The sequence below is a fragment of the Mya arenaria genome, chromosome 15, assembly GCF_026914265.1.
Source record: "Mya arenaria isolate MELC-2E11 chromosome 15, ASM2691426v1".
In the NCBI taxonomy this organism is placed as follows: domain Eukaryota; kingdom Metazoa; phylum Mollusca; class Bivalvia; order Myida; family Myidae; genus Mya; species Mya arenaria.
In genome coordinates this window covers 17506715-17531568 of record NC_069136.1, presented here as the reverse complement: position 1 = coordinate 17531568, position 24854 = coordinate 17506715, and the positions used below count along the sequence as shown (strand labels likewise).

At 34.5% G+C, this 24854-nt stretch overlaps 1 protein-coding gene across 3 annotated transcripts; it reads right to left on the bottom strand.

Annotated features, from left to right (window-relative positions):
- Nucleotides 1–1175: 1175 nt before the first annotated feature.
- Nucleotides 1176–24282, bottom strand: LOC128219631 (AP-1 complex subunit sigma-2-like). Of its 3 annotated transcripts, XR_008258605.1 has the most exons (6): nucleotides 24163–24282; nucleotides 20059–20237; nucleotides 19212–19320; nucleotides 18471–18608; nucleotides 14360–14459; nucleotides 8383–9046 (listed from the first exon to the last, which is right to left on the bottom strand). XR_008258605.1 is itself a non-coding variant. In XM_052927520.1 (5 exons), the coding sequence occupies exons 1-5, from the start codon at nucleotides 24163–24165 to the stop codon at nucleotides 1615–1617; spliced, it is 486 nt and encodes a 161-aa protein (XP_052783480.1). In that variant the 5' UTR covers nucleotides 24166–24282; the 3' UTR covers nucleotides 1176–1614. The 3 variants fall into 3 exon arrangements, 2 of the variants coding, with proteins under 2 accessions (XP_052783480.1, XP_052783482.1); XM_052927520.1 differs by lacking the exons at nucleotides 8383–9046; nucleotides 14360–14459 and adding an exon at nucleotides 1176–1671; XM_052927522.1 differs by lacking the exon at nucleotides 14360–14459 and having other exon boundaries at nucleotides 8386–9046.
- Nucleotides 24283–24854: the final 572 nt, after the last annotated feature.

The following is a 24854-nucleotide window of genomic DNA, read 5'->3' as shown; positions in this document are numbered from 1 at the left end:
CCTTGATAGAAGGAAGAAGGTGGGCTCAACCGCCTTACTGAAAGGCTAGGAGTGGATCATGGCAAAGCTCTGATTCATGAAAATTGTCATTGGACACCGTCCTGAACGCAGCAATAGTGTAAGTAACATATATTTCACTTTTCAGGGCCTCTTTCTTTAAATGACATTTCATTTTTACATTCATTTTTGTACTATCTACAGCTTCCATACTTGCACAACTTCATCTTTATGAAAAATGTGACCTTCTTGTGACCGTAACCATCTTTTCCACTTCATTGACTTAGCCATTTCCATTGTTTAGTCTTCGAATTTACTTGCTTATGTCCTCAGATGGGGTATCTGCCACTTCTTAATCGCTATATTCATTATTCGTCTTTGCAGGTGAAGCGCATGCGGGAGACCTAGCTCCTGATGAGGTTGCATGCAACGAACAAATAATTGGTTTGAAGGACGCTGTCATTACCCCTCCCCCGTCATCCTCACGGCGCAAGCGGGCTTAGGACGACGACTGCGCTCTCCTGATATCCCACAATGAGGCAGTGCAGGAATCCGGTTAGATTCTCAAAAGCCCGATCCAAGTTTTCGGCACTTGAAGGCTTCGATTTGATTGGCCGGTTGAAAAGAAGCCAATGCAAACTGTGCATGTATCCTTTACTGGTGAATGAACCCACCCCTTGTTAGTATGTTCCACGTTGATATAGAAGACAATAGCATGTGAAGCCGATTTACAGTCTAAAGATAGATGTTGCCCTTGATTCGGAATCCATTTGGTGTATTTTGGCGGAGTAAAGCAACGATCATTCAAAGCTCTTAACACTTGAAATGCCAAGTTCATCATCTGGTGTATTTTGGCGGAGTAAAAGCGACGATCATGCGATGCTCTTAACACTTGAAATGTCAAGTTCATCATTTGGTGTATTTTGCCGGAGTAAAGCGACGATCATTCAATGCTCTTAAAACTTGAAATGCCAAGTTCATTTGCAAACAGCATTAAGCCGTAGAGTTCAATCAATTCAAAAGAAGGTAATTAAGAGCGTGACGGAAATCAATTGCGAAGACGAACTATTAAATCATGATAAATTATATTTAATTAATGGGTTTACTTTACTCAACACCAGTAAGTTTCACGTTAACGTCTTGTTAAACGGTAGGCAGAAGAGACAAGCAAGTGAATATTGTATGAAAATAATCCTTTATTGAGAATGCATAAAATGCATATAAAATTATACGTGAACAAACAAATCATGGTTTTGACATTCTGTTGAACGGTATCGTATTCACACTCATTTACATAAAATAAATAACAGTCGCACAAACACTTATTGCGCGATAAAATAATGTAGACTATGAACAAAAGTGTCAAATCACATTGCTTTAATGTCAAGAACACATACTTTATACATGTAAATGTTATATTATTTTAATTGATTAACATTTCAAGCATCAAATCACGCCGGACTTGTCACAAATGTCCGTATTAACTTCGTTGTTGTTGAGAATATCCACGCCATGGAATGAGTATTTCGTAATGAAAATTGTTTTCCTTGAGAATATCCACCTCCTGGAATCAGTACTTCTTTTACCACCAAGGTGTTATACGTTCCTGATGCTCGGCTAGCTACCAACAGTAAATCCCAACTCCTCCAGGAGACCCTTTGGCTCCTCGCTCTCCTGAAAACAAATGGGTGAGGTTCAGAATGAAAGGCACCGTGATGCTAGTATCGTATAATTGATCATCATTAGTTCTAGGCAAAAAATTGACATAAATTGTTGACGGCTAACAAAACAATTAGAAGACATTTTTCATTTCAGCGGCGGACATAACATGCACATACATGTATTGAATTGAAGTCAAATATACTGATATATTTCATATAGAGAACCAAGCGTTAATACGTTACTATGTTGACTTGTCAAGTGTTGTTGTTTTATTTAAGTAGTGTTAACTAAAAGCTTTACACAGATACTAAGCAAGCGCCGATTTTGTTTAAAACAACAAAGCCAGATGCGTATGACCAATGGACTAATTTTTAGTATTATTGAAGCTGTGGGTATTGGCTTTGGCAGGGTAAGTAACTATAAGTTTTAACCGTTTCAGAATATCACACAAAAAAATGAATTTCAAAAAAGCAAGTTCTAAACCTAAGTCTCAACTCTTTTAATCAACACATATTCGCATTGAGAATTCCTTCTCAAAACGAGTTTAAACATTAATTATGTTGAACCATGTCATGCTTTTACGTGGAAAAGTAAGCTCAGTTTAAGATTAAGAAATGACTTGAGTTGCAATTGTATTATTGAGTATTTTCGGGTCCAGTTTTTTTAGAAACATTGACCTTGATGTTTATTTCAGACACTGAACGTCTCACAAAATAATACCATGTTATTATCACTTTAAATTATTCCAAGGATAAAACCCTCCTGTGTGATCATCTAACTAAACTTTGCTGACGTACAGCTTGTGTCTTCGATTTGAAGCTACACATACACTTGTGTCCAATTAATTCAGCTATTGATTGCTCGGAGAAGACAGAAAAGTTGTGGTACTATAAGGTATTTTATGAAAAACTAAAGGGCCACTATTCAGTGAAAGACTACCAAGGGCAAATTACACCAATTCGAAAGTGCCTACTCACTGTTATATGCCTTTTTCTTTTAATTAGCACGTGACAGTGAATCAAAGCATGGTTATACCGTCTCCGACCATTGGCTACTTTCCATCTTTATAGTTTTGAAGCTGAATTGTTTGTGAGTTTAAAACAGGCTGAACATGCAGGATATACTTGATCTACTTTCTTGTTGACATTTTCACCGCATTACTTGTACTCTTACACCGGATGTTGTCACTTTGTAGAATAAACAGTGGTTACATCCAACCAACTTTATTTTTCTAATAAGAATATTTACTTTTATTTAACGTTCTTTTTAATGTTAACTACACATGTGAAATTGTCTCCCCATATATGATGGTGGAAGGTGAAGCACTAGAAAGTATTGTTATCCCGCGTACAAATTGGTCAATTGTTTATAGAACATATAGGACATTTATTTAAAAGTCGCTGACCTCAAATCAAGCTTATTAAACGTCGCATAGTTCAGCAAATGGTTCCCGAGAAATATCTTATATACACTATCCCGGAGGTTTTCGGGGAACGAATGAACTTCGCAGCTGACATGTTCGTATCTGTGCCAGTATCATCACTTAGCAGTCAAGCCTTCTACCAAACCGTTTCAAAGTAGCCCATTGACAATTGCCACTGAATTGCATGTTTATGTTAAATCCAGTGGTACATAAGAGCCTGTGCCCCCAGTTGGCCGGCAATTGAAGTTTATTTTAATCTTGAATTGATCAAATAAACAATTTAAACGTTGATTTATATATATACATGTTTGTACATAGGTATTTCCACTTTATAATATGCATAAAAGTATTATTGAATGAATGGTTGCAATGCATCAACAGCTTTATACGTGTCATTTCAACACCTCAATAAAATAAGTTTTCAGGGAGCTTGACATAAACATTTCTACATATTGTCATGATCATACCCATATTATCCAGTCAACAGTGTTATGTTTATAGACAACCTGTTGAATAAATGTTTATCGTTCGTTGCGTATTGTCTAATGCTTGTTTGTAATGTTTGTTTCTTTTTTTGTGGTGTTTTAGGAAGCACGTTGTTTCAAGATACTGGGACAGACAGGTTTAAGGTTAATTACTTCCAAACTGTGCATTACCATACAACACAGCCTAATGTGTTAGACTAAGTGCATTTCTTACACTTTTTATTCCTTCGTTACAAGGAAAGGCTTGTGATGTATTTAAGGCATTTCCAAACCGAGAACAAGTTTTGAAAAACAATGAAATTCACTGAAGTCCGAAATGTACACTCGACAAGGAAATAAACAATTGTATACTTATGCAAAACCGAAAGGGGAAGAAACCACAAAACATTGAAGTATCACTCTAATATGATACGTGCGGATTTACACGTGTAAGCTTGTAGAATCAGAATTACAAGGATGGCCATTAACTGTTAAAGCACTCCATATCAATGCAGTTGTAAATCTGTCATACATAATTTACAAAATAACAAATTTATAAAAACACAAAGTGAGGTGCAAAGGGTTTAAACATGCTGCTAGATAATTTCACCGCAGTATAAATGTAAGACTCGGGAATTAACAACACGTCGATAGCGATAAGGCGACGCCTACCAAGTCACGTAACCCATCAGTAAGGGCACTTAAACAAGTACGCAAAAGCAGACAGTAAGAATATACAGAAGTTCTACTTGACAATCAGATTAAATAGCATGGTACATGGTAATAATAAAAAATACAAGCATTTTCAGTGAAAATATATCCAACGATGGCTTGTTTGTGCTTGATGGCTTGTTTGTGCTTGAAGGTTAAAAAAAATCTCAGAAAGAATAAGATAAGCACATTGGTTTATCCCTTTCCGAGCCAAATTATAAAATATCGACCGGGACTACTTTATGATAAAAAATTTTAACGAAATAAATCAGAGGGATGATTAAATAAAACTGTCTTTTCCGAAACTGCTTACTGGGAAACATCAATCATTGCAAAATAGTACTCAATAGTTGAGATAAAAATGTAGCCATAGAAATTCACCGAAGAAGTTCATTGCAGGATGTTGGTTCATATAACATTCAACTTTCATTAAATTCTAGCAGCTAGTTACTGAGAAACGACTGCAAACAATGATTTTTTAATAAATCAAGGGCAATAACTCTAAGGAAAATTGACTAATCCAAAAGAAATAGACAGACATCATCACAGTATGTTGGTTCTTATTAATTATTAAGTGTCATGAAATTCTACCAGCTAGTTGCATAGAAAAGGCTGCAAACATGGATCTTTTAATAAATCAAGGGCAAATAATTCATATAGAAATTACACAATCCAAAATATAAATAAACAGGCATCATCGCAGTATGTTGGTTCATATTTATTTCAAGAATTTCTACCAACTAGTTACTGAGAAATGGCTGTAAATGAGAGTTTTTCAAAAAATCAAGGGCAATCACTCCAAGTACAATTGACCAATCCAAATAAAATGAACAGGCATCATTCCAGTATAGTGGTTCATATTTATTTTAAGTTTCATGAAATTCTACCGGCTAGTTACTGAGAAAACGCAGGTGACGGACGGACGGACGGACAACGCCATTTCAATATCCCCCTCCCTATTTCAAAGGCGGGGGATAAAAATGAGTATAACGTTAAACAAGTTCATTTTTATTAATTTTGAAAAATTGCAATATTTTATTTTCATGCAAAAATAATTTGATTTGAACATATTAAAATCAATGATTTTATTGCTAATAATAACATCGGAAATCTGCTACAGTCAAGATAGGCAGTCTCTAGGTAAAAGCTTAAAATTAGGGATACAAAACTCTTATTAAACTGCTTTTCGAAATTCAATAGAAAAAAAAATGAACAAGAGGGCCCTGGAGGCTCACCTGATCCAATTCCATCATCATGAGGTATGGAATCAAAACATTTATACCTGCTGGAATTAAAAATTATATTACTTAGATCCTTTCTAGTGACCAGGGATTTTTTTAAATCACGGATGATTTTTTTAATATCACGGATGACCCAGTTGCAAACCTTACCTTGCTGTAATAAGTACATTCTGACCAGGTGTCATATCGATAAAGAAGAAAATATGGCCTCAACAGTGTTTTAACAATATTTTCTATTAATTGACTTCGTGACCTAGTTTTTGAACTCAGGTTACTTGACATAGACTTCATAAACACAAACATTCTGACATAGTTTCATGGTGATCAAAGAGAGAATGTAACCTCTACAGTGTTTACAAAGTTGTTCTATGATCTGACCTATTGGTCTGGTTTTGACCTCTGATTACCCCGTTTCAAACTCTACCTAAAGATCATCAAGAATAACATTCTGATCAAGTTCCATGAACATATGGTCATAAATGAGGCCTCTTAGTGTTAACATGCTTTTCCTATTAATTGACATGGTGACCTAGTTTTTAACCGCACATGACCCAGATTCGAACTTGGCCTAGAGCTAATCAATATAAACATTTTGACTTAGTTTCATGAACATACAGTCATAAATGTGACCTCTAGAGTGCTAACAAGCTTATCGTATGATTTGACCTGGTGACCTAGTTTTTGACCGCACATGACCCAGATTTAAACTTGACTTAGAGATTATTAATATAAACATTCTGACCAACTTTCATGAAGAGACATTTCTAAATGTGACCATTTGATTGTTAACAAGCTTTTCCTTAAATTAAACCTGGTGACCTAGTTTTTGACCGCACATGACCAAGATTCGAACTTGGCCTAGAGCTAATCAATATATATTCATTCTGACTAAGTTTCATAAACATACAGTCATAAATGTGACCTCTAGAGTGCTAACAAGCTTTTCCTATGATTTGACCTAATGACCTAGTTTTTGACCACACATGACCCGGATTAAAACTTGACTTAGAGCTAATCAATATAAACATTCTGACCAAGTTTTATAAACATACAGTCATAAATGTGACGTCTAGAGTGCTAACAAGCTTTTCCTATGATTTGACCTGGTGACCTAGTTTTTGACCGCACATGACCCAGATTTAAACTTGACTTAAAAATATTAATATAAACATTCTGACCAACTTTAATGAAGATACAGTCATAAATGTGACCTCTAGAATGTTAACAAGCTTTTCCTTCAATTTGACCTGGTGACCTAGTTTCTGACCACACATGACCCAGATTCGAACTTAACCTAGAGATTATTAATATTAACATTCTGACCAAGTTTCCTGAAGATACAGTCATAAATGTGACCTCTATAGTGTTAACAAGCTTTTCCTTTAGTTTGACCTGGTGACCTAGTTTTTAACATGACCCAATATCGAACTCGTCCAAGATTTTATTGAGGGTAACATTCTGACCAAGTTTCATTAAGATTGTGCCCAAATTGTGACCTTTAGAGTGTTAACAGTAAATTTGTTGATGACAGACGACAACGGACGACCACGACGGACACAGGGCGATCACATTAGCTCACGTTGAGCACTTCTTGAGCTAATATTAAATGGTTTTCGCTGTTTTTCTTCTTCTTTTCTCAATTAGGAATGACTTGTTCTATGCGATTTGAAAGATTGTTTATATTATGTTTCTTTGAATTGCTTTAATGTTTCAATGTTTTAATATTATGAAGTGCAAAACTTTTCCAGCAAGCAACATATAGATTATATATGAGCCTAGACACAATCAAAAATACGTTTTCTATACATTGATTTGTGTCATATGCATAGATGAAGCATTCTGATTTATGTTTACTCTTTGTGACATTCAGTCTGATTTTCAAACAATTTTAATTTTAATTATGGTTAACTGAGTTGTCCTTTAACCCGAAATATATGTCTGAGCTAACTTAAAAGCAAATGATGTTTAACACTTTAAGCATATAAATTCAAAGAAACATATTTCAAAATATAAATCAAATATAAAATACCGTAAGTATCAAACACTCAAATAATTTATTCCATGTACCAGTAATATTATTTCCTATTTTAAGACTAACAAACATGCCCACATAATGAATTACTACATTAAACGATTGATACAAGATGCAATTATTCTACTTAAAAATCACTTTGGTATCAGACAAACACCAAAATAGCATAAATAAAGCAACATTACACGAACATCAGTTTTTCCTCTTTCCTTAAAACTATTTTTCAGAACTTTTTCTCAGTAATGAAGAAACATTTTGCAATTTATGCCGTTGATTTAGTCAGTTTATTAGAATACGCCTATAGTATTGCACTACTGTTGACATGTGACAGAAGTAACTGTAACTCCCAGACCTTATGATCCTTTAACGTGCACGGTGTGAAGCACCGATACGCGGGATTCAACTTTCCTGGTTTTAACCAGTAAGTACTAAGTACACCATTTTCCCAGTACTACAATTTTAATGCGAAACGGAACGCTAGATAAGGAAGCTTCTGGTGCAATTTTTTTAACATCTTTCAGTCTGACGCGGCCATGGTCTGAACCTGTGACCTTCTGCACACAAAGGGAAAACTCTACCACTGAGCTATTGGGGCAGTTCAGTGCAGATTGTTGGAGGTTATGGCAGATAACAACTGGCAAATCAGATAGGCCCTGCGGTCTAGGTGGTGTATTGATCAGCTGGTTTCACTGGTAGGCCTCATCGTATTAATTAATTTACGAATAGTATGATTGAGCTCAGTCAGCTTCTTAATCTCAAGTATACTTTCATTCTGTAACTCTAAATATGCATATGGTATAAAAGGTTTGTATTAGTAATCCTCTACCGTGTAATACACAATGTATAAAAGAAACAAAAACATGATTTCCACCCAATGCTTTATTACATGCATGCATTGCAATGACTATATGGAAAATAATAATTATACAAATATTATAAATATTATGGAAGAGAATATCGTATGTATAATACAGATGATGTCGATAGTGTTCATTTTGACTTGTTTAATATTGAATAAGATGACATGTCAAAGTGAGTATGTCACCTTGTTCACTTATTAACTAGATACATTGACAAAAACAAGTCAACATGACTACATGATCACAACAACTGTATGTAAGATATACTCTTCCATATCAATATAGCCTGCTCAGTTGGAATGTACAAAACAAACCAAGAATGGTCATAAATATGCTTGCGCTATCAACAGTCAAACTTAATGTTTATATTACTAAAGGATAGTATTTAGTTTAAGCATTAACGAGTCATTAAAAGAATAAGTGGCATTGTTTTTGAAGGTTTACTCCTGATTAAAGTAAATTAACAAATCAATATATACAGCCATAACACACTTAATGTAAATTCATAAATTAAATATACACAATCATAATTCTTCATATACAGCACAGGCCAGACAGGCAGGCAGCGTGTGTTAGTAAGTGGGTGGGAAATGTAGCTTCAGTCATGCGTGTCAACCGAGCCCGTGGTCCTCGAAGAATCCCTGGGGAGTCTCCTCCTGCAATACACACCAGACACCCGCGTCAACCACAGCACCAGGTTAGTAGAATCCTAACTATTACATCTGGCTCCTAAATTACTTTTTTTAATTCTCTCCTTAATTACATCTAATAAGGACCTATTATATACATAACTTTTAGATACATGGCTCCTTAATTACATTTTTATATGAAAAAAGCTGCTAAATTATTCTAACTATCACATATTTAATATGTAAGTATTACATTTGGCTTCTAAATTATAGGTTGATAGCATTATTTTTCTTCCGCTATGGAAACAGTTTAATCTCCTAAAATTCACTTCGATATGGATACAGTATACCCTACTTAATTTCATCATATGTTTCATCACAATATGTATCCCTCCTAAATTAAATCACAATTTGGATACAGTATATATATATTCCTCTGACTATTTGAAATGTATACAGTATAACTTTCCCTCCAAAATAACACAATGGAATCATGCGAAATTTCCTAAAATAACGCTTTGAAATGTATACAGACTATAACTTTCTCTCCTAAATGGATACTGGATATTTTTTCCAGGGCAATCTGCTGGGTGCTATACAGATAGTGAGTGGTTAAACATGCCAGACATTCAAAAATGATAACCAATTTGTTTTGCAAACATTATTCAAGGTTCATACAATATATCAAATAATCATATTAGATCAGAAAGTTGTAATTTCTGTTTTAGTGTAATAAATAAAGAAATTCCCAATAATCCTACAATTAATATCCATTTTAATAGAAGCATTAGGAATTGGCTTGCCTTTATCTTGGACTTTCTAGACGAATCGTTTTCCCCCAAAACGTATTTTCTAATTAAACGCTGCAACTCATTTAAATTTTAGAAGATAACTATGGGGGTAGGGTTGTTTGTTAGGTATTTCCTAAATAGTTCGCATTGCCAAAGGGAAACATGCGTTTATTATTGAATGTGAAATTGCTCTCTTGAATTCTAATCAACATAAATTGTACAGAGCATAATTGGCTTAATATAAAATTAAGACAGACAATATTAACTTTGATAATAAAAAGCATGCAGGGTCACAAAATTTGAGAAAACAATGTTTAAATATTTCATTTGTTATCTGCCTTTATTTTGATTTTGTTTTCTGTTTTGACCTAATATTGAGCTAAAGCTGAAAACTTTCTTACTAATACAAAGCCAACTAATGGTATTGTTTTTTTCCTGATAATACATTTATTTGACAATTTAAATATTGAATTATTACAGAAACTGTTATATGGGTACCAACCAGGGTTCCACAGCATCACCGCTACTTTTAGAATCATTAGCAGCAACCTAACTTGAACAGAACTATATGTCTCAATTTTCAGTTACAGGTAGAACATTGAATAATAGATCAAATCTCCTCCAAAAGAACAAGATTCAATGCTATCAATCAAGGCTTTGATGGGAATACATTTACTTCCATTGACAAAACAAGTCTTAAATCAAACCCAATTATTTTTCTTAAAGAGTTTGACACATAAGGAATATCGTCATATGCCACGGAAATTGCCTAAATGGGAAACAAGGTTAATCTCCTTTGTGTTTCCCGAGCGAAAAACTTTCGTCCACTGTATTGCCAAATCGTAAAACAATATATTATATAAGTTTCCTGTGAATAAGGATATTTGGACAATATAATATTTACAGACAATATAATACCATGAGTAACCAGATTTGTAAGCTTTTTTTCAAAATTGAAAAGCTAAACTGAGCAGGCAGTGAAAATAGCTATTCAGTGCGTCCCAATCAGAAACACATCAAATTTGTATTGCTACTATTATTACTGAAATTATTAGCAAAAACAGCATGTGTATGACCCCGAATATCTAACAAATGGTGAAAAAACAAAATCTGAACAGTAGTATTTTATATCTTTCTATAAGTATACAACCATGATTTTAGATAGTCTGTAGACTAAATATCCATTTCACAGGACAACTTTATGACACTATATGAAAAATGGGCATTTTGTTTCGATTCCCTTTCGTACATAAAATTGACAAAAGTTTTCCGAAGAGTTATCCCCTTTGTTTCCCGATTAAGCATATATATTTTTTACTCTTTTGGCTCTTCTGATTAGTTAAGAAAAACACAGACAAATTGTCAAAACCTCGGAGTCATCTGCGTCGGAGTTGTGCATAAACTTTAACTTTAAAAATCACTAGAGATACTTACTAGTTAACTTACCTGGTATTGTTCTGCACATTAGTGGAACGCTACATAATAGTAGTTCATGTTGCCGGAGAAATTACGCACATGCAAACAAGGGTTTGAAAGGAGCTAGACACCATATGGTTCCAAAATCGGAAAATGCAGTATTTCCTCGAAACAAGACTACAATTGTCAATACGAGCTAGAATGAGGCCGATTATACATCATTTTACATGATTAACATAACATATTGTCACTGTCTCAACTGAGTTTAACCATTTAAAAAAGCGCACAATGGATTTCCCAGTAAAATTAGTGTATATTTAGCATGTCATAGTCACGTGATGAGTACAGATACATATGCCAAAGCTAATTTAAAACTTAATTGAATTTACGTGGTAAATTACCCAGTAAATTTTCGAATCGAAAAATACGCAAACAAGGTACATGTGTCGTAAGCGATATGATACATCAGTAATTTAGATTCAATGCGTTGTACACAACCATAAAATTGTATGTAAATTTTTGACAATTTCTTTGGCAGTGTATCATCTGGTGTCTAGTCCCTTTTAAATCTGCCATTAATATTTAGTGCCAAGTGGTATGCCCTTTGTTTGACTAGATATACAGACGTGCTATGGCGTTCGCTCCTTGACTCTATCGTTTTATTTCTTATCATTTTCCTAACGACAATAACATTCCAATAACTCGACGATAACATTCACAATAACATTCCAATAACTTGACAATAACATTCCAATAACTCGTGTTCAATATCTTAAACTTGAATAACTAACATGTGCTAATATGATTATGCTTCTAAAGAGTGTATGGTAAGCATTAGAGAACAAATAAGCAAGGGTCTAATGCATTATTGAAATGAGCCAACTTTTGTAAGAAAAGAAACAATTCTAACGACATTCCCTTAGAATTCCGAGCTCATGAAAAAACAAAAGCAAACATATAAGCCTCATCATATCTTAACACAAAGTTAATGCTTCTACATGTAGGATTTATCTAAGCCATGCTAATTGTATCTGTATTCAAGTCGAGCATTTACACCATGCATGGAGGCCATTTCAATAAATATCGATTAAGTCAATTTAAGTCTAAAATTGAAATTATCTTACTGCCATTATTTCATTATTTTACTACATATTTGTGTCAAGTGAGCTTTATCTAAAATTGCCATTCAAAAAAGAGTGACATTTATACAGTTTTGTGATGTTTTAAAATGATTGAAGCTGACTTAATTCCATTATTGAAACAGCCCACTGGATTATATGGCTTGGATCATCTGTTTGATACATGTAAATATGAGGTGAGCATAAATACTATCATGCAAATTAGAAACAGAAATTTCATACAACAATAAGTTCTGAAATTCAAACATCAATAAGTTCTGGTAAAACTATCAATAAGTTCTGGAAAATCTGAAGTAAGACTCTGGGAATGAGGATATGCAGTTTTAAATTGTTAACAACGTGCAACATAAGTTAATCAGTTCTGTTTGTGTTTGTATTTGTCACCTGGTCAGCATTACAACCCGTCATATATCTGACGGTCAAACATATCATACTGAAAACAAAACCTTCAAACTTAGTCACTTATTAAAATATAAGTTTTGTAACAATGGGGCTGTTTTGATGCTAACACTTTTTTCCACACTATCTTAAATGAGAGCAACGGATAATTCTGTTTTTATAAAATACACTGGAAAGCACCATTCTTTAGTAAAATTAGTGACAATGTTCTTGGGAGAGGACCCCAAAACCACTATTAAACATTTTCATTCTTGGGAGATGAAACGCACCCCCAGCTGTGCCCCTTACTTGCACCTGCTTTAAATGACAGATCTTCGTTCCACCACGGCGACAGTCTAGTAAGTCCTTCTTTTTATTCAATAATTTAACAAGCATTATGCCCCAGCGAGTGCCAAGTCGTAAGGAATATTTGGACAATTAAATAAAATATGCATGGACGGTAATGCCAGCAGATTTGACCTGATGACTTCAAAATAAATGGCGGTCAATTTTGCTGGTAACACCCAACCTATATGTCATGTATGCGGAACATAAGTCCATGCAATGTCAAGTTCTTACTCAGACAAGCTTTTCACATTCAAGGTCACTGTGACCTTTGATCTGATGACCTAAAAAGACAAATAGTGTTCATCAACTGGTCATGCCCAACCTCCAAGTCAATTTTGAGGACCAAGGGTCCAGGCATTGTCTAGTTATCACTCAGAAAAGCTTTGATCTACTGATCTTCCGACAAACAGACAGAAATACCGATCTTCCGACAACAGTAAAACATCTTAAAAATCAATCAGGAAATAGCACAAACAGATAATGTTATCTAGTTCTATGATATGGTAGTTCAAACAGTCATAGTACAGAGTATTACGTAGTCCATGAGTGAGAAACGTCCCAAACAACTATTACGCATGCTAAATGAAATACATTTAAGCTGTATATACCCATTACAAGTGGTGTGCCTGTATATTGGGCACTTAAATAATGAAGCAAATATCATACATTTGTGAAAATCCATATAAGGGGATTTTTCACAGACAACCACAAGTGAATTATTAGTAAATGTACATAGGTGCATTTTATTTACAACAAGACTTAGTGTATTATGTGTAAATAACTTGTATAATGATATTTATTATATGCTTTCCAGCGGTTTATAAGAGATATAAATAATACATGTATTCCACTGTTTCAAACAGTGAAAATATCAATTTGATATTTGGAAATTTTAGTCTTAGTTCAATGATGTCATTTCCAAAAAGATGTTACACCCGCATACAATTTGGCACGCTTTATGCATATAATAAACAGTAAAACTGTTTGTCATAGTGTAGGATGGCAATTTATTTCACCTTGTCAACATCAACAGTAAATATTTCACTTGTGGTGGCTATGCCATGAGTGAAATATATATTTTGGTGTTACTCAATGTAATATATAGCAATCTTACACCGAAACAAACAATTATCCTTTAAATAAATGATTACAACAACAAATAAAGCTATACTCGAGACAACCACACCCATTAATATGTCAATACCAGCAGAGGTTACAAGTAGGTCACACAGACAGAGAAGACAGAAAGTAACAAAATGTGTACCCACTAAATGCAACTCAAATCCAGTCAGCCCCTAAGATGCGTTTCTATGACAACCGTTGCTAGGTAAGCCCATATTCAGAGAGAGTGCTGTCTAGTGCCTCTTCCTTTAAATACAAAAAAATATAAGAGAGATTTGATGATATATCAACTTTTATGGGACTCGCTCATGTTTTGTAAAATGCACTTTTTTGTCGATAACGAAATAAAGTGTGGCATATCATTAGGAGTGTTAAACTAAGAAACGAACAGCTGGAAACCTTCATCAAATGTTGTTATATGCCCAAAAGTCCATGATTTTGAAAATCATTAGTAAAGCTTTTCAATAAAAGGCTTAAATAATCACTAAGCTTATGCAAGAGTCCTTGTGGGTGAGCGGTTTTATTGTCAATTTTTAACTTTCTTCTGTTCTGTACTAGCATGGGTTTGCTTCCCACTAAAACCAGGTTTGTTTTTTATACTTAACTTTAATTTATTTCTGGATTTTGAGTATAAAAGAGTAAAGTCATTAAAATATAAGCGTTTTCAGATGCATTACCATGAAAAAAAAATTGGGTCCAAAAACATGAGCGAGTCCATTTAAGTGAAAAACTTTTACATTCATGCTCAATGAAAACTGATATTTCTTCCCTATTAATCATCATGATTGAATATTTCCTGAAGAACAGGGACGTTTGTTTAGTAAATAGAAACAAACAATAATGATAATTCATTATTCTCAATGGAATAAGGAAACACTTATACGATATCAATTTACATGACTTTTTCGCCATTGTGTGGTTAGAACACTTTTCAATTTTGTAAAACCACTTAAATGGAAACTGTTTCACCACACTGTCCATTAGCCTTGTAAAAACATTTAATTTCCATATTGTTTTAAAGTGTAACATGATTTTATAGATTGCTTGCAGCAAGAAATGTTTATTTGCAAAACAGACACATGTCCTTAACTTCAACACAAATCTCAATGAAATTAGGCAAAAGCGTGATTTACTTAAAAACTTCACATTAATGGTAAGTTGCTCAGAAATTGACCATACATTGAAGTAAAAAGTGATTAGATAAAAAACTTTTTTTGTGTCAGTCACATGATAATTTGATAAAGTTTTCTCTATAGTTTCTGTTTTAAAAACTGTTCTTCACAAGTCTGGTACACATTCCGCCACTATGATGAAATATACATCCCAAGATATAGATTGAGTTTTAGGCACTAAGTGCATCTCATATGCTATCATTTTAATCCACATTTCCTTGAAGAAATTTGATATGAATTAATTGGATTTTCTTTTAAATTATTCTTTTTCCATTTCAGTAAATAAAGCACCCATCATTATTCTGTCATAGTGTTATGCATTTACATACACATGTATGATAAATCTGACATATATTGGTAAAAAAACCTAAATAGTTATCCTGAAAAAGGTAACTGCCTTAGAGTACCATTTTTTCCAATTTTAAATACCTGTAGTTTACTGGTTTGAAAAGGGCCACTAATAAAATGCATGCATTCATGCACACATGCCAAAACTAGCCGACACTTAAAGGGGCTAATCACCAGGTAATCCAAAAAGTGGCGAATACAGTATTTCCCTTAAAACAAGCCTAAAATTATCCATGCAAGCTAGTAGGAAGCTGATATTACTTCACTTTACATGGTTCAAATAAAGAAAGAAACAATCATGCTGCTGTCTCATCTGTGTTTCCCTGTTTTAAAAAAAACATAATAGTTTCCCAGTTTAAATCATATCTGTTTATATGAGTACAGATAAATATCCGACACTATTTCTAAACTTACTGGGATTTACTTCAGTAGACAACCCATGTAAATTTTGAATTGGATTAATGCCCAAAAACTGTGAAAGAAGCATTTGTCAGAAGCGATGTGATATATCCGTAGGATTCAATGTCTTGTACGCAACAATGTCAACATTATCTAAGCTTTTGACAGTTTTCTTTCTTTCCTTGCAATTGTATTATCTGGTGTCCAGCCCCTTTAAGATACAGAATGCTCAAATATTAAGTATAATCATGTAAGACATGTCACGGAGTTGAAACGAGAGAAGTTGACATAAAGGATAAGGATGCTCTGAAGGATTAAGATGGTGTAGATGTCTTCAGCTATTAAATTAATAATAACAGTATGGAGTGATATGCCAATACTAATATTAAAATGATCCAGTACTTATACTCAATCCAAGACAAGACATGTACAATATTTTTCAGGCCCTGAGCCTTTTAACATAGGATCTTACACAAGTCGCCATTTTGTACAAACTTTATGAAACAACTCAGTAAAGTTCTAAAGTGAATTTTGGCAAGTTTAGTAATTTGTCCGTCACAAGTTTTATAGAATGTTGCATTAATTGGCTACAAAAGTTAAAGATTCTTTGGATAACATGACACAATCACCGTCAAGATGAAGACTTTATTCACTTTTCGTTAAAATGTTTTACACTTAATCAGTAGGATAAAATGAGATCAATGTTAAATTATATTATGCAAGTGTTATTTAAGAAAAAACAAAATGGCTGTAATAAATTCAAAAAAGCAATGCCGTGTGATAATGAAATATAAACAGCCTTGCAGTGTACGATTGAAACTTGAAAGCAATCAATATGTGTTAATTGTAACACATGCATTTCTCAAAAGAATAAGAGATACATTGTATTAGCAAGGATATAACGCATAAAACGCTCGCTTTTTGGGCGTGTATTGATTTTAAGCTTTTGGACTTCATAAAATTAATGATACATATTGGAATCAAGCAAGCCTGCATCTGTCCAGAAGACCTGGCCTGTTTTGTACCACAAATAACATTTAAAAGGCATGTGTCACAAAATGATTGATAAGCAAGAAAGAGGCCCAAGTATTTCCCCTTGACAAGCTCTCAAATGCTGGCTGGATCTGAGTTGCATACTATTACAGCATATCATGCTACAACCTCAAATGTGATCATTGTAGTAATGTGCCAGATGAATTTTAATAGCCTTTTTTTTCTCTATAAAATTTGTGTATTACGATATGTGTATACCTTATGCAATAGTGTTTGTGCGTGAAATCTTGCAAAAAGGTAATTAAAAAGTGTTAAATTACAGGGAATTTCACTTTTAACGATGATATTTACATGATTGAGTCTTTTTTCAAACATAACAGTGTTGTCCGAGTCAAAGACAGTGTTTAATTGTGTGAGTGTTAAGAAATTCAGGTCAATCAATTATGCATATTCATTGGAATGTTTGCATACAAAAACAAAAGAGGGACATTCAAAATGTGCTCTTCCTAAGCCGGAGTGGTGGGGCCCAGTCCCTAAAAAGCAGGGATTTTAATGAAATAAGACCTCAAAATATAAATGTTAATTACTGTAATACAATACTTAACACCATTTTTTTAACCAATAATGAATTTGTTCACCTCTAGATTAATAAAACACAACATATATATTAAGGGTATAGAGACTTCGATCAGCAAAATAACACATTCAAGGCAGAAAAAAAGTTATGCATTTTCATTCCAATTTTATATAAAATCTTGATGCATAAAGCAAAGTGGCACATCTGCATACTAATCATTACTCATTACACATATTGGCTTTACATTATAAAAAATATATACAGAATATATTTCAATTACACAATATGTAAACACACACACCCCATTACCTCCTGACGAAGTTTTAATGCAAAATTAACATTCCAAGCATAAAAGGAGTCCTGGACTTTTGACTCAAGAAACATTTTTCAATGAAATGTTAAAATATCAATAACAACTCAATTCCAAAAAATTTGATGGTATTTTTTTTCAAAATCAAGGGATTTAGCCTTATCAAACAGCTAAAATGTTTAAGTATGAGATCTCAGGTTGCCTTACTTAGACAATTTGCACATGACCAGCGCCCAAAACTAGACTTGCCCATCCAGGCATGGCACAACAATCTGCCACCCCCAACAATAACCCTTGAAGTAGATCTTGAGCTGCTACCCCCTTGAGCAGACAGTTGTTACATTTAGGTATCTCCACAATGGCCATCCCAACATTTTCCTTTCTTAGATATATGCCCAGCAGCCCCCAAAATTTGACATGCCAATCAAACAGCACCACATCTGCCATCCCCACATTACCTCTTGTAGTAGATCCTGAGCCGCAATTGCCTTGAGTACATTCTTCTTGCTAGTCTCCTGCACCTCGCCTCCTAGCAACAGCTCATCCAACATGAAATAGGCCTTCTCAAAGTTGAAGATTATATCTAGCTCACATACCTGCAACATGAGAAATTATACTTCTTTACAGTCGAAACCCATTGGCGTATTTTACCCTTTGTTAGCATTCCCACTTGACTCAATATTCTACAGGCTTTGAGTATTTTGGTCGGTCCCTAGGATATCGGTCCAACGGGTTTCAACTGTATATTAATTTTACACCAATCCCCTCCCTCTCCCTTTACCTCCACCCCCAATAACCCCTGAGCTGCTATTGGTAGGTGTGAGAAAAAACTATTACTTAAAAAAAAGCAACATGGCCTCATATCTAGGCCATCAAATTTTGAAAAATCTTGAACTGGCAGTACTGAAACCGCATCATTTGTCCATTTACAAGAAATCATAAGTTACAGAAATATGTTAACCACTTGATAATGCCAAGGACAAAAAATCAAGTATATAAAAATCGGATTCAGTTTGTTTCTTTATAAAATCTAAATGGTACATACAAACTTGTGCACATGTAACCTAAACAATGACATTGTTACTTGAAAGTCACATGTCAAAGGACTTTGTCTATATATGTATATACAAATTTGGGGTTACCAGTATTTCACCCCATATCTATTCGTACACTTCAATGTAACAACAAACAGGACTTACACTGCCAAAGTATTTGTCTAGAAGTTCTACGTATCTGTGTATAACCTCGAGCGTAAGCAGTTCATTGTCTTCTGGATCTATTGCGCAGCAGAAATATAGACTGGCGTATCTGAAATAAGCAAGGAGTTAATCATTGTATGTTGCAGATTTTTTCTAGTTATTTTATATTGCCATTATTCGTTAAATTCACCAAAACTAATGTGTTTTTTCCCTTTATGTTAAATAGAAATTTCCAATCGAATAGTCTTTAAACATATACAAGACATCTAAGCATGACCTTGACACTTGAGGTAAAGACCCGTGTATAGTGTGCACTGGTGAACATTCAGGGCAAGTTTTTTGAAAATCCTCTAAATAATGGTCAAATTACAGCTGAGACAAGGATCATTATAATTTTTGCACTCTAAGCATGGCTCTGTCCTAGGTCTTGTGCGTGACATGCCACCTCATCATGGTGACCCTTCAAGGCAAGCTTTTTAAAGATCCTTAGTGATGCATGGTCTGTACACAAAATATTCATCTGATAGATCATGTGTGTGAAGTCTAAAACCTAATTTCATGACACCATACCAGAAAAGGGACAAGGTGCTTAAGGTTAAAAGGGAACATTGTGTTTGACTATGAAGAATTTGAAGTAATTTTAGGTTGCAACTGCTAAGTACTTTAAGTTTGCATGAACATGTAATATCATTAGTTTTCATCAAAACAAAAGACATGTTTGACAAATTTAATTCCATGAAGGCAGAAGGGTGCCCATGCTGGTCTCCATGAGAGCAGAAGACTGATTCCCAAAAAGGACAGTGTGCAAGCACCCTTCCATTACTCTTTGACTAAAACGCTACCATACCTTTTATAGACAACTTTCTGATCCTTCCACTCCAGGAAGCTGCACATTTTTGGTTTCCTCCCAAGCACAAGAGTAACAAGTTCCCTCGCGATCTTCTTCTTCATCTTATCCTGGTGTGCTACGTACCATTTCTGTAGCCGCAGTTTCCCCTGCCGGCTGAACAGCAGCATAAAGTGCATCTGTGTGTCAGAAAAAAGAAATACATGTATATGTTAATGAATAAGCAGAAAGTAATGATGACAGCTAGCAGAAGCACTGCAGAATAAACACCAACACTCTTCATATTTTTGTGGGATTTTTTAGCCAAAAAATGGGTATAGGTGTGACCTGTCCACCTTTCAGAGGATCTTGTGGTTACTTTCTGATGGACATAAAACTGGTTTCTGTTGAAATCTATCAGCGTGCACAATCAAGCTTAAATAAATCAATCATGAGCCTTGCTATCCATGTGTGTAATGTAATGCACCAGTCAATTGTAACCACAGCCCCACCCCCCGTTCCGGGAGTATACTGGGGGATACCTGGGAAAATGGGCCGTGTCTTTACCTTCCAGATGGCCCTGCATTGAATGGGGTGGTTTTGTCTTCGCGTCAAAAATAGCGGGGAATGGGCCTTACCTAGGGTCCCTGGGGCATTCAGCGGGGATTTTACCACCAGTTTGTCCCCCCAAGGCGAAGATTTTACCTGGGCTTGGCTGGACTGAAAGTCAAAGTCGCCGCTATTCCCCGGACCTGTGGAGCGTGGTTACAATTGATTGGTGCATAAATGCAGACAGGCAAAGTTAAGGTGGGTACCTGGATACAATTTCACTACCATGCAAAGCAATTCAATATTACAGCAATAACAAATACAGACAAAACTAGAATTCATTCATGTTATATAGTATGAGATAGCATTTCATCTTTTTTAATTTATTTAGAAAAAAATTCTGAACTAATTTTTTTGTTTCAGACAATATGGTAATAACAAACGAAGAAACCAGTGATTTTTTTTGGAATTATTTTTACTGCCTTTGCCTTGTAAATTGGAAAATAAGTTGACTTTGGGATAAGTACAAAATCAGGCCAAAATAGCTAATATAATGGCAAAATCAGGGTTTCCGCCAGGAAATTCATAAGGCATGTCGGGAGGGAAGGGTTTGGGAGGGGTGTACCCTCCCGACGTCTTTTTTTATTTTCGTAATCAAAATGGTGCAATTTCCTGCATTTTAAACAAGTTTACAGTTATGGTCCTATGATTATTTTACAAACTCAAGTCCGATTACATTAAAAATATTTGCGAAAAGGTTGAATTGTTTCTCTTCATTTATTATTGGTATTTCTCAAGCATTCCAACAATACAATATTGACTGTATTGATCGTAAACCATATTGATCGACTCATGTTTCGTTTACAGTGCGGATATCATTTATATTGACACCGTTGACGTCACAGCAAAATGTGTTAAACCCTTTGACTGCATGCTGGAACACAAGAGCCCAGAGCAAAGCGACTGCTCGTGGGTGTATTTAAAGCTGCGACAGCTAATAATTTAAAAGCCGGGTCGGCTAAATAATAACTAAAAGGGAATGTAATGAGTTTCAGATTTATTTATCTTTTTTCTAAATAAATTAAAAGAACGATAAAATAATCAAAGTTTTTTAGCAACACAAAATATAACTTTACACAAAACTAAAGACGGGAACGCGGTTCAATTACATACGGTAAATGACTGGGTATAAGACGATAGGGGGTATTAGACGCAGGCAAAAAAATCTGTGAAAAATCAGAGGAAAAAACTTGTAATCTATGTTTTGGGTTAAAGGACGCATAAATAATATGTCAAAATTTCTGCCAATATGTTTGTTGTAAGTGATGAAAAAAAAAAATCATGAAAATGGCGACGGTTATCTTTAAAACCATACAATGATAATGCAAAATATGTTTCATTTTTATTCGTTTCATGTTAGGATAGGCACTGATAAGTACTGAGTGTGACAATTTGTTTCTAAATGGCACTGAAAAGTACCATTAATGACAATTTGTAAGATTTCTTTCTAATAGTATATCGTAAACGATAACTTGTCGAGAATGAAAAGTTAAGTTTTGTAAAAACCTTATATTGTACGGGTTTGTTCTCAAATCGTCAACACCTACAGAAAAGAATAAAGAATGTGGCAAAGTGCGAAAAAACAAGACCATTATCGCAATAGTTTGTAGTATTGGTATGTTAAACAGGTCTAATTAGGCAGTGCAAGTTTTTCACACCTTATCATACAACTGACAACTTATCATACAACTGCCAAAATTATTTTGGCAGTGCCCAACTTTGCTTTTTTATATTCATGTTTAATTATTGTCATATTCAAAATAACATTGAATAATTCTAAATTATAAACGTCTTACAATATACCGTATCCCGATCTTCAACTGCCGTTTTAACCCGAATATACTTGATCGATATGACGCGAGAAACATCCCTTTCTACATAAATCTAAACAAACTCTGTGGGCCTGAAATCAACCTCAGAAAAAAAGTTCAAAAGCATGTTACTGGTTATTAGATGCAGGCATTTTTTTACATCGAAAACTGAGGGAAAAAAGTGCGTCTTAATACCCAGTCATTTACGGTTCGACACGGTTCTCAATAACAATTAAATGATTGGTAAACAAAAGAACAATTAACAAACGGACTCGGGATCAATAAACAAAATATTAAAAACGACACATAATTTATGTTACCGAAATCAACTAAACCCTATTGTTTACTTTGCGTTTATAGGTGATTATAGGAATGATGGACGCAATTATGACAGTGGTGTTTTTTACACATTGCCATTTTGATTAAGAATAGGAGGAGTTTGGTTTATTGCACCGTCGATCTTCAACGAAACGCCTTCATGCTGTCGTCGATCCTGAATGGCTGATACAAATGCCGTAATAGCCCTGACACGCCTTCTGGCTGTCAGTCAACCGTTGCAACCGTTGCAATCGCAGCAAAACTGTGTATTGTCAAAACTGAAGATTGTTTTGATAAGGATTGTCGCTGTGCGGATTAAAGCATGTCGGCATAATTAACATGTGTCGGTTATTAGCCTTGCCAGTGGAAGGCACGTCATAAAGGCCTGGCGGAAACCTAGTCTAAAATTATAGACGTGTTATACGGGATTCTTCCAATCCCTAACGTCTAAACGGGTTTGTGCAAAAACTGGGGGTGTTTTGAAAAATATTGAAATTGTATTAAGTATTTTATGGTTTAAATTGATCATAAAGGTTTATATTCATATTTTACCATGTAAGTGAAAAGTTATTTTGCACAAAACAAGCATTTAATGCATTAAAAGTTGATTAAAACACATTATTTACCTTTCCAATAAAACGAAAGTCAAAGACAACAATTATGCCAAGCGGAACAACTCTGACCAATCATAATAACTCGGCCACCTCTGACAAGCTTCGAGATAGACCTCGTAAATACAATCATAACAACTCGGCCATGGCCGAAATGTTCCGATTGTTTAAAAAATTGTACCCTGAAGCCTTGCAGGTGCCCTTCATGTATGTATCACTATGTTTTGACCGCAAGAAAAACACTACAAACTCATAATTATTCTTAGGATATGACATTTTTATCTATGAAACTGATATAAAATAACATTATCTGGTAATATATCTTGTTTTTATGATATTTTATAGACGCTATATGCTTTAACCCGGAATCCTGATCGGTAAAACTACCCACTTTTGATACTTAACAATATGTACGTGAAGGATTTGCCATATCAAAAATCTAAAAAAAATCTGTCAACATACAATTATTTGGACTAGTCTGCCATAGTCAAAAAACTTGTTGACGGCCATTTAGGTGGACCCTAAATACTCGCAGGTTATTGATCATCTGGTAAACATGGATCAAATATTTCTACACATTTATGCTCTCGCCATTTCCAATACTTATGACAGTAGTGACACTGAAGTTTGAATATCATTAAGTTAACAAAAAGTGGATGACAAACGCAGCGAGTGAAACTGTCAAATTTCAATGTCCTTTCTTTTTAATTGTTCATGGATATAAGTAACGCTGAAACATTGGATATTCAAAACTAATAAAACTTCAATGCTTTTACCATATTTAACAAATCTGGAAGATGACAAAAAGGCGTTAAATGTAATAATAATTAATTATTATTCGTCGTCACACCACTTCCGCATTCAATAATTATTTTAATTCATGAAACTTGCAATTGCCATCTTCGGTTAAAGAAAACTAGATTCAATATCAAACGCAGTGAACTCCCCTTAAATATCGGGAAATTGATGTTGATTTATAATTAGGCAAAATACTTTCGTTATAATATGTTTTACTGAACAAAGTTAACATTTAAGAAGCCAATACTATCAAAGATCAGTAATGAAATGAACGCCAATGCTGGTGCAGTTCGTGCACATGCACCTGGATGTACTGGCTTAATTACTTTAACAGCTGTCCGTGACCGCTGCTGGGTAACGTCGATCTGTACCCTGAAAAAATGTAAACCATCAACAGTTATTTGTCTGTTTTTATAATATTTGACTGTGCTAGTATCTGGAAATATTGTCGTGGAATCATAAAAGTTGCTATATCATGTCCCGTGACATGATAAACAGTCCAATTATATTATTTCGTATTCTAAGCTAGTCGACTTGACCCATGCAAGTGTCTGTGGTGCAGTAACCAAACGTTTGGACTTTGGCTCCGGTCAGTGGGCTTATGGCGATTGTGAATCTTGTTAGCATTTGCATATTACAAATCCGAGAAGGTTCCATACATGTCAATACT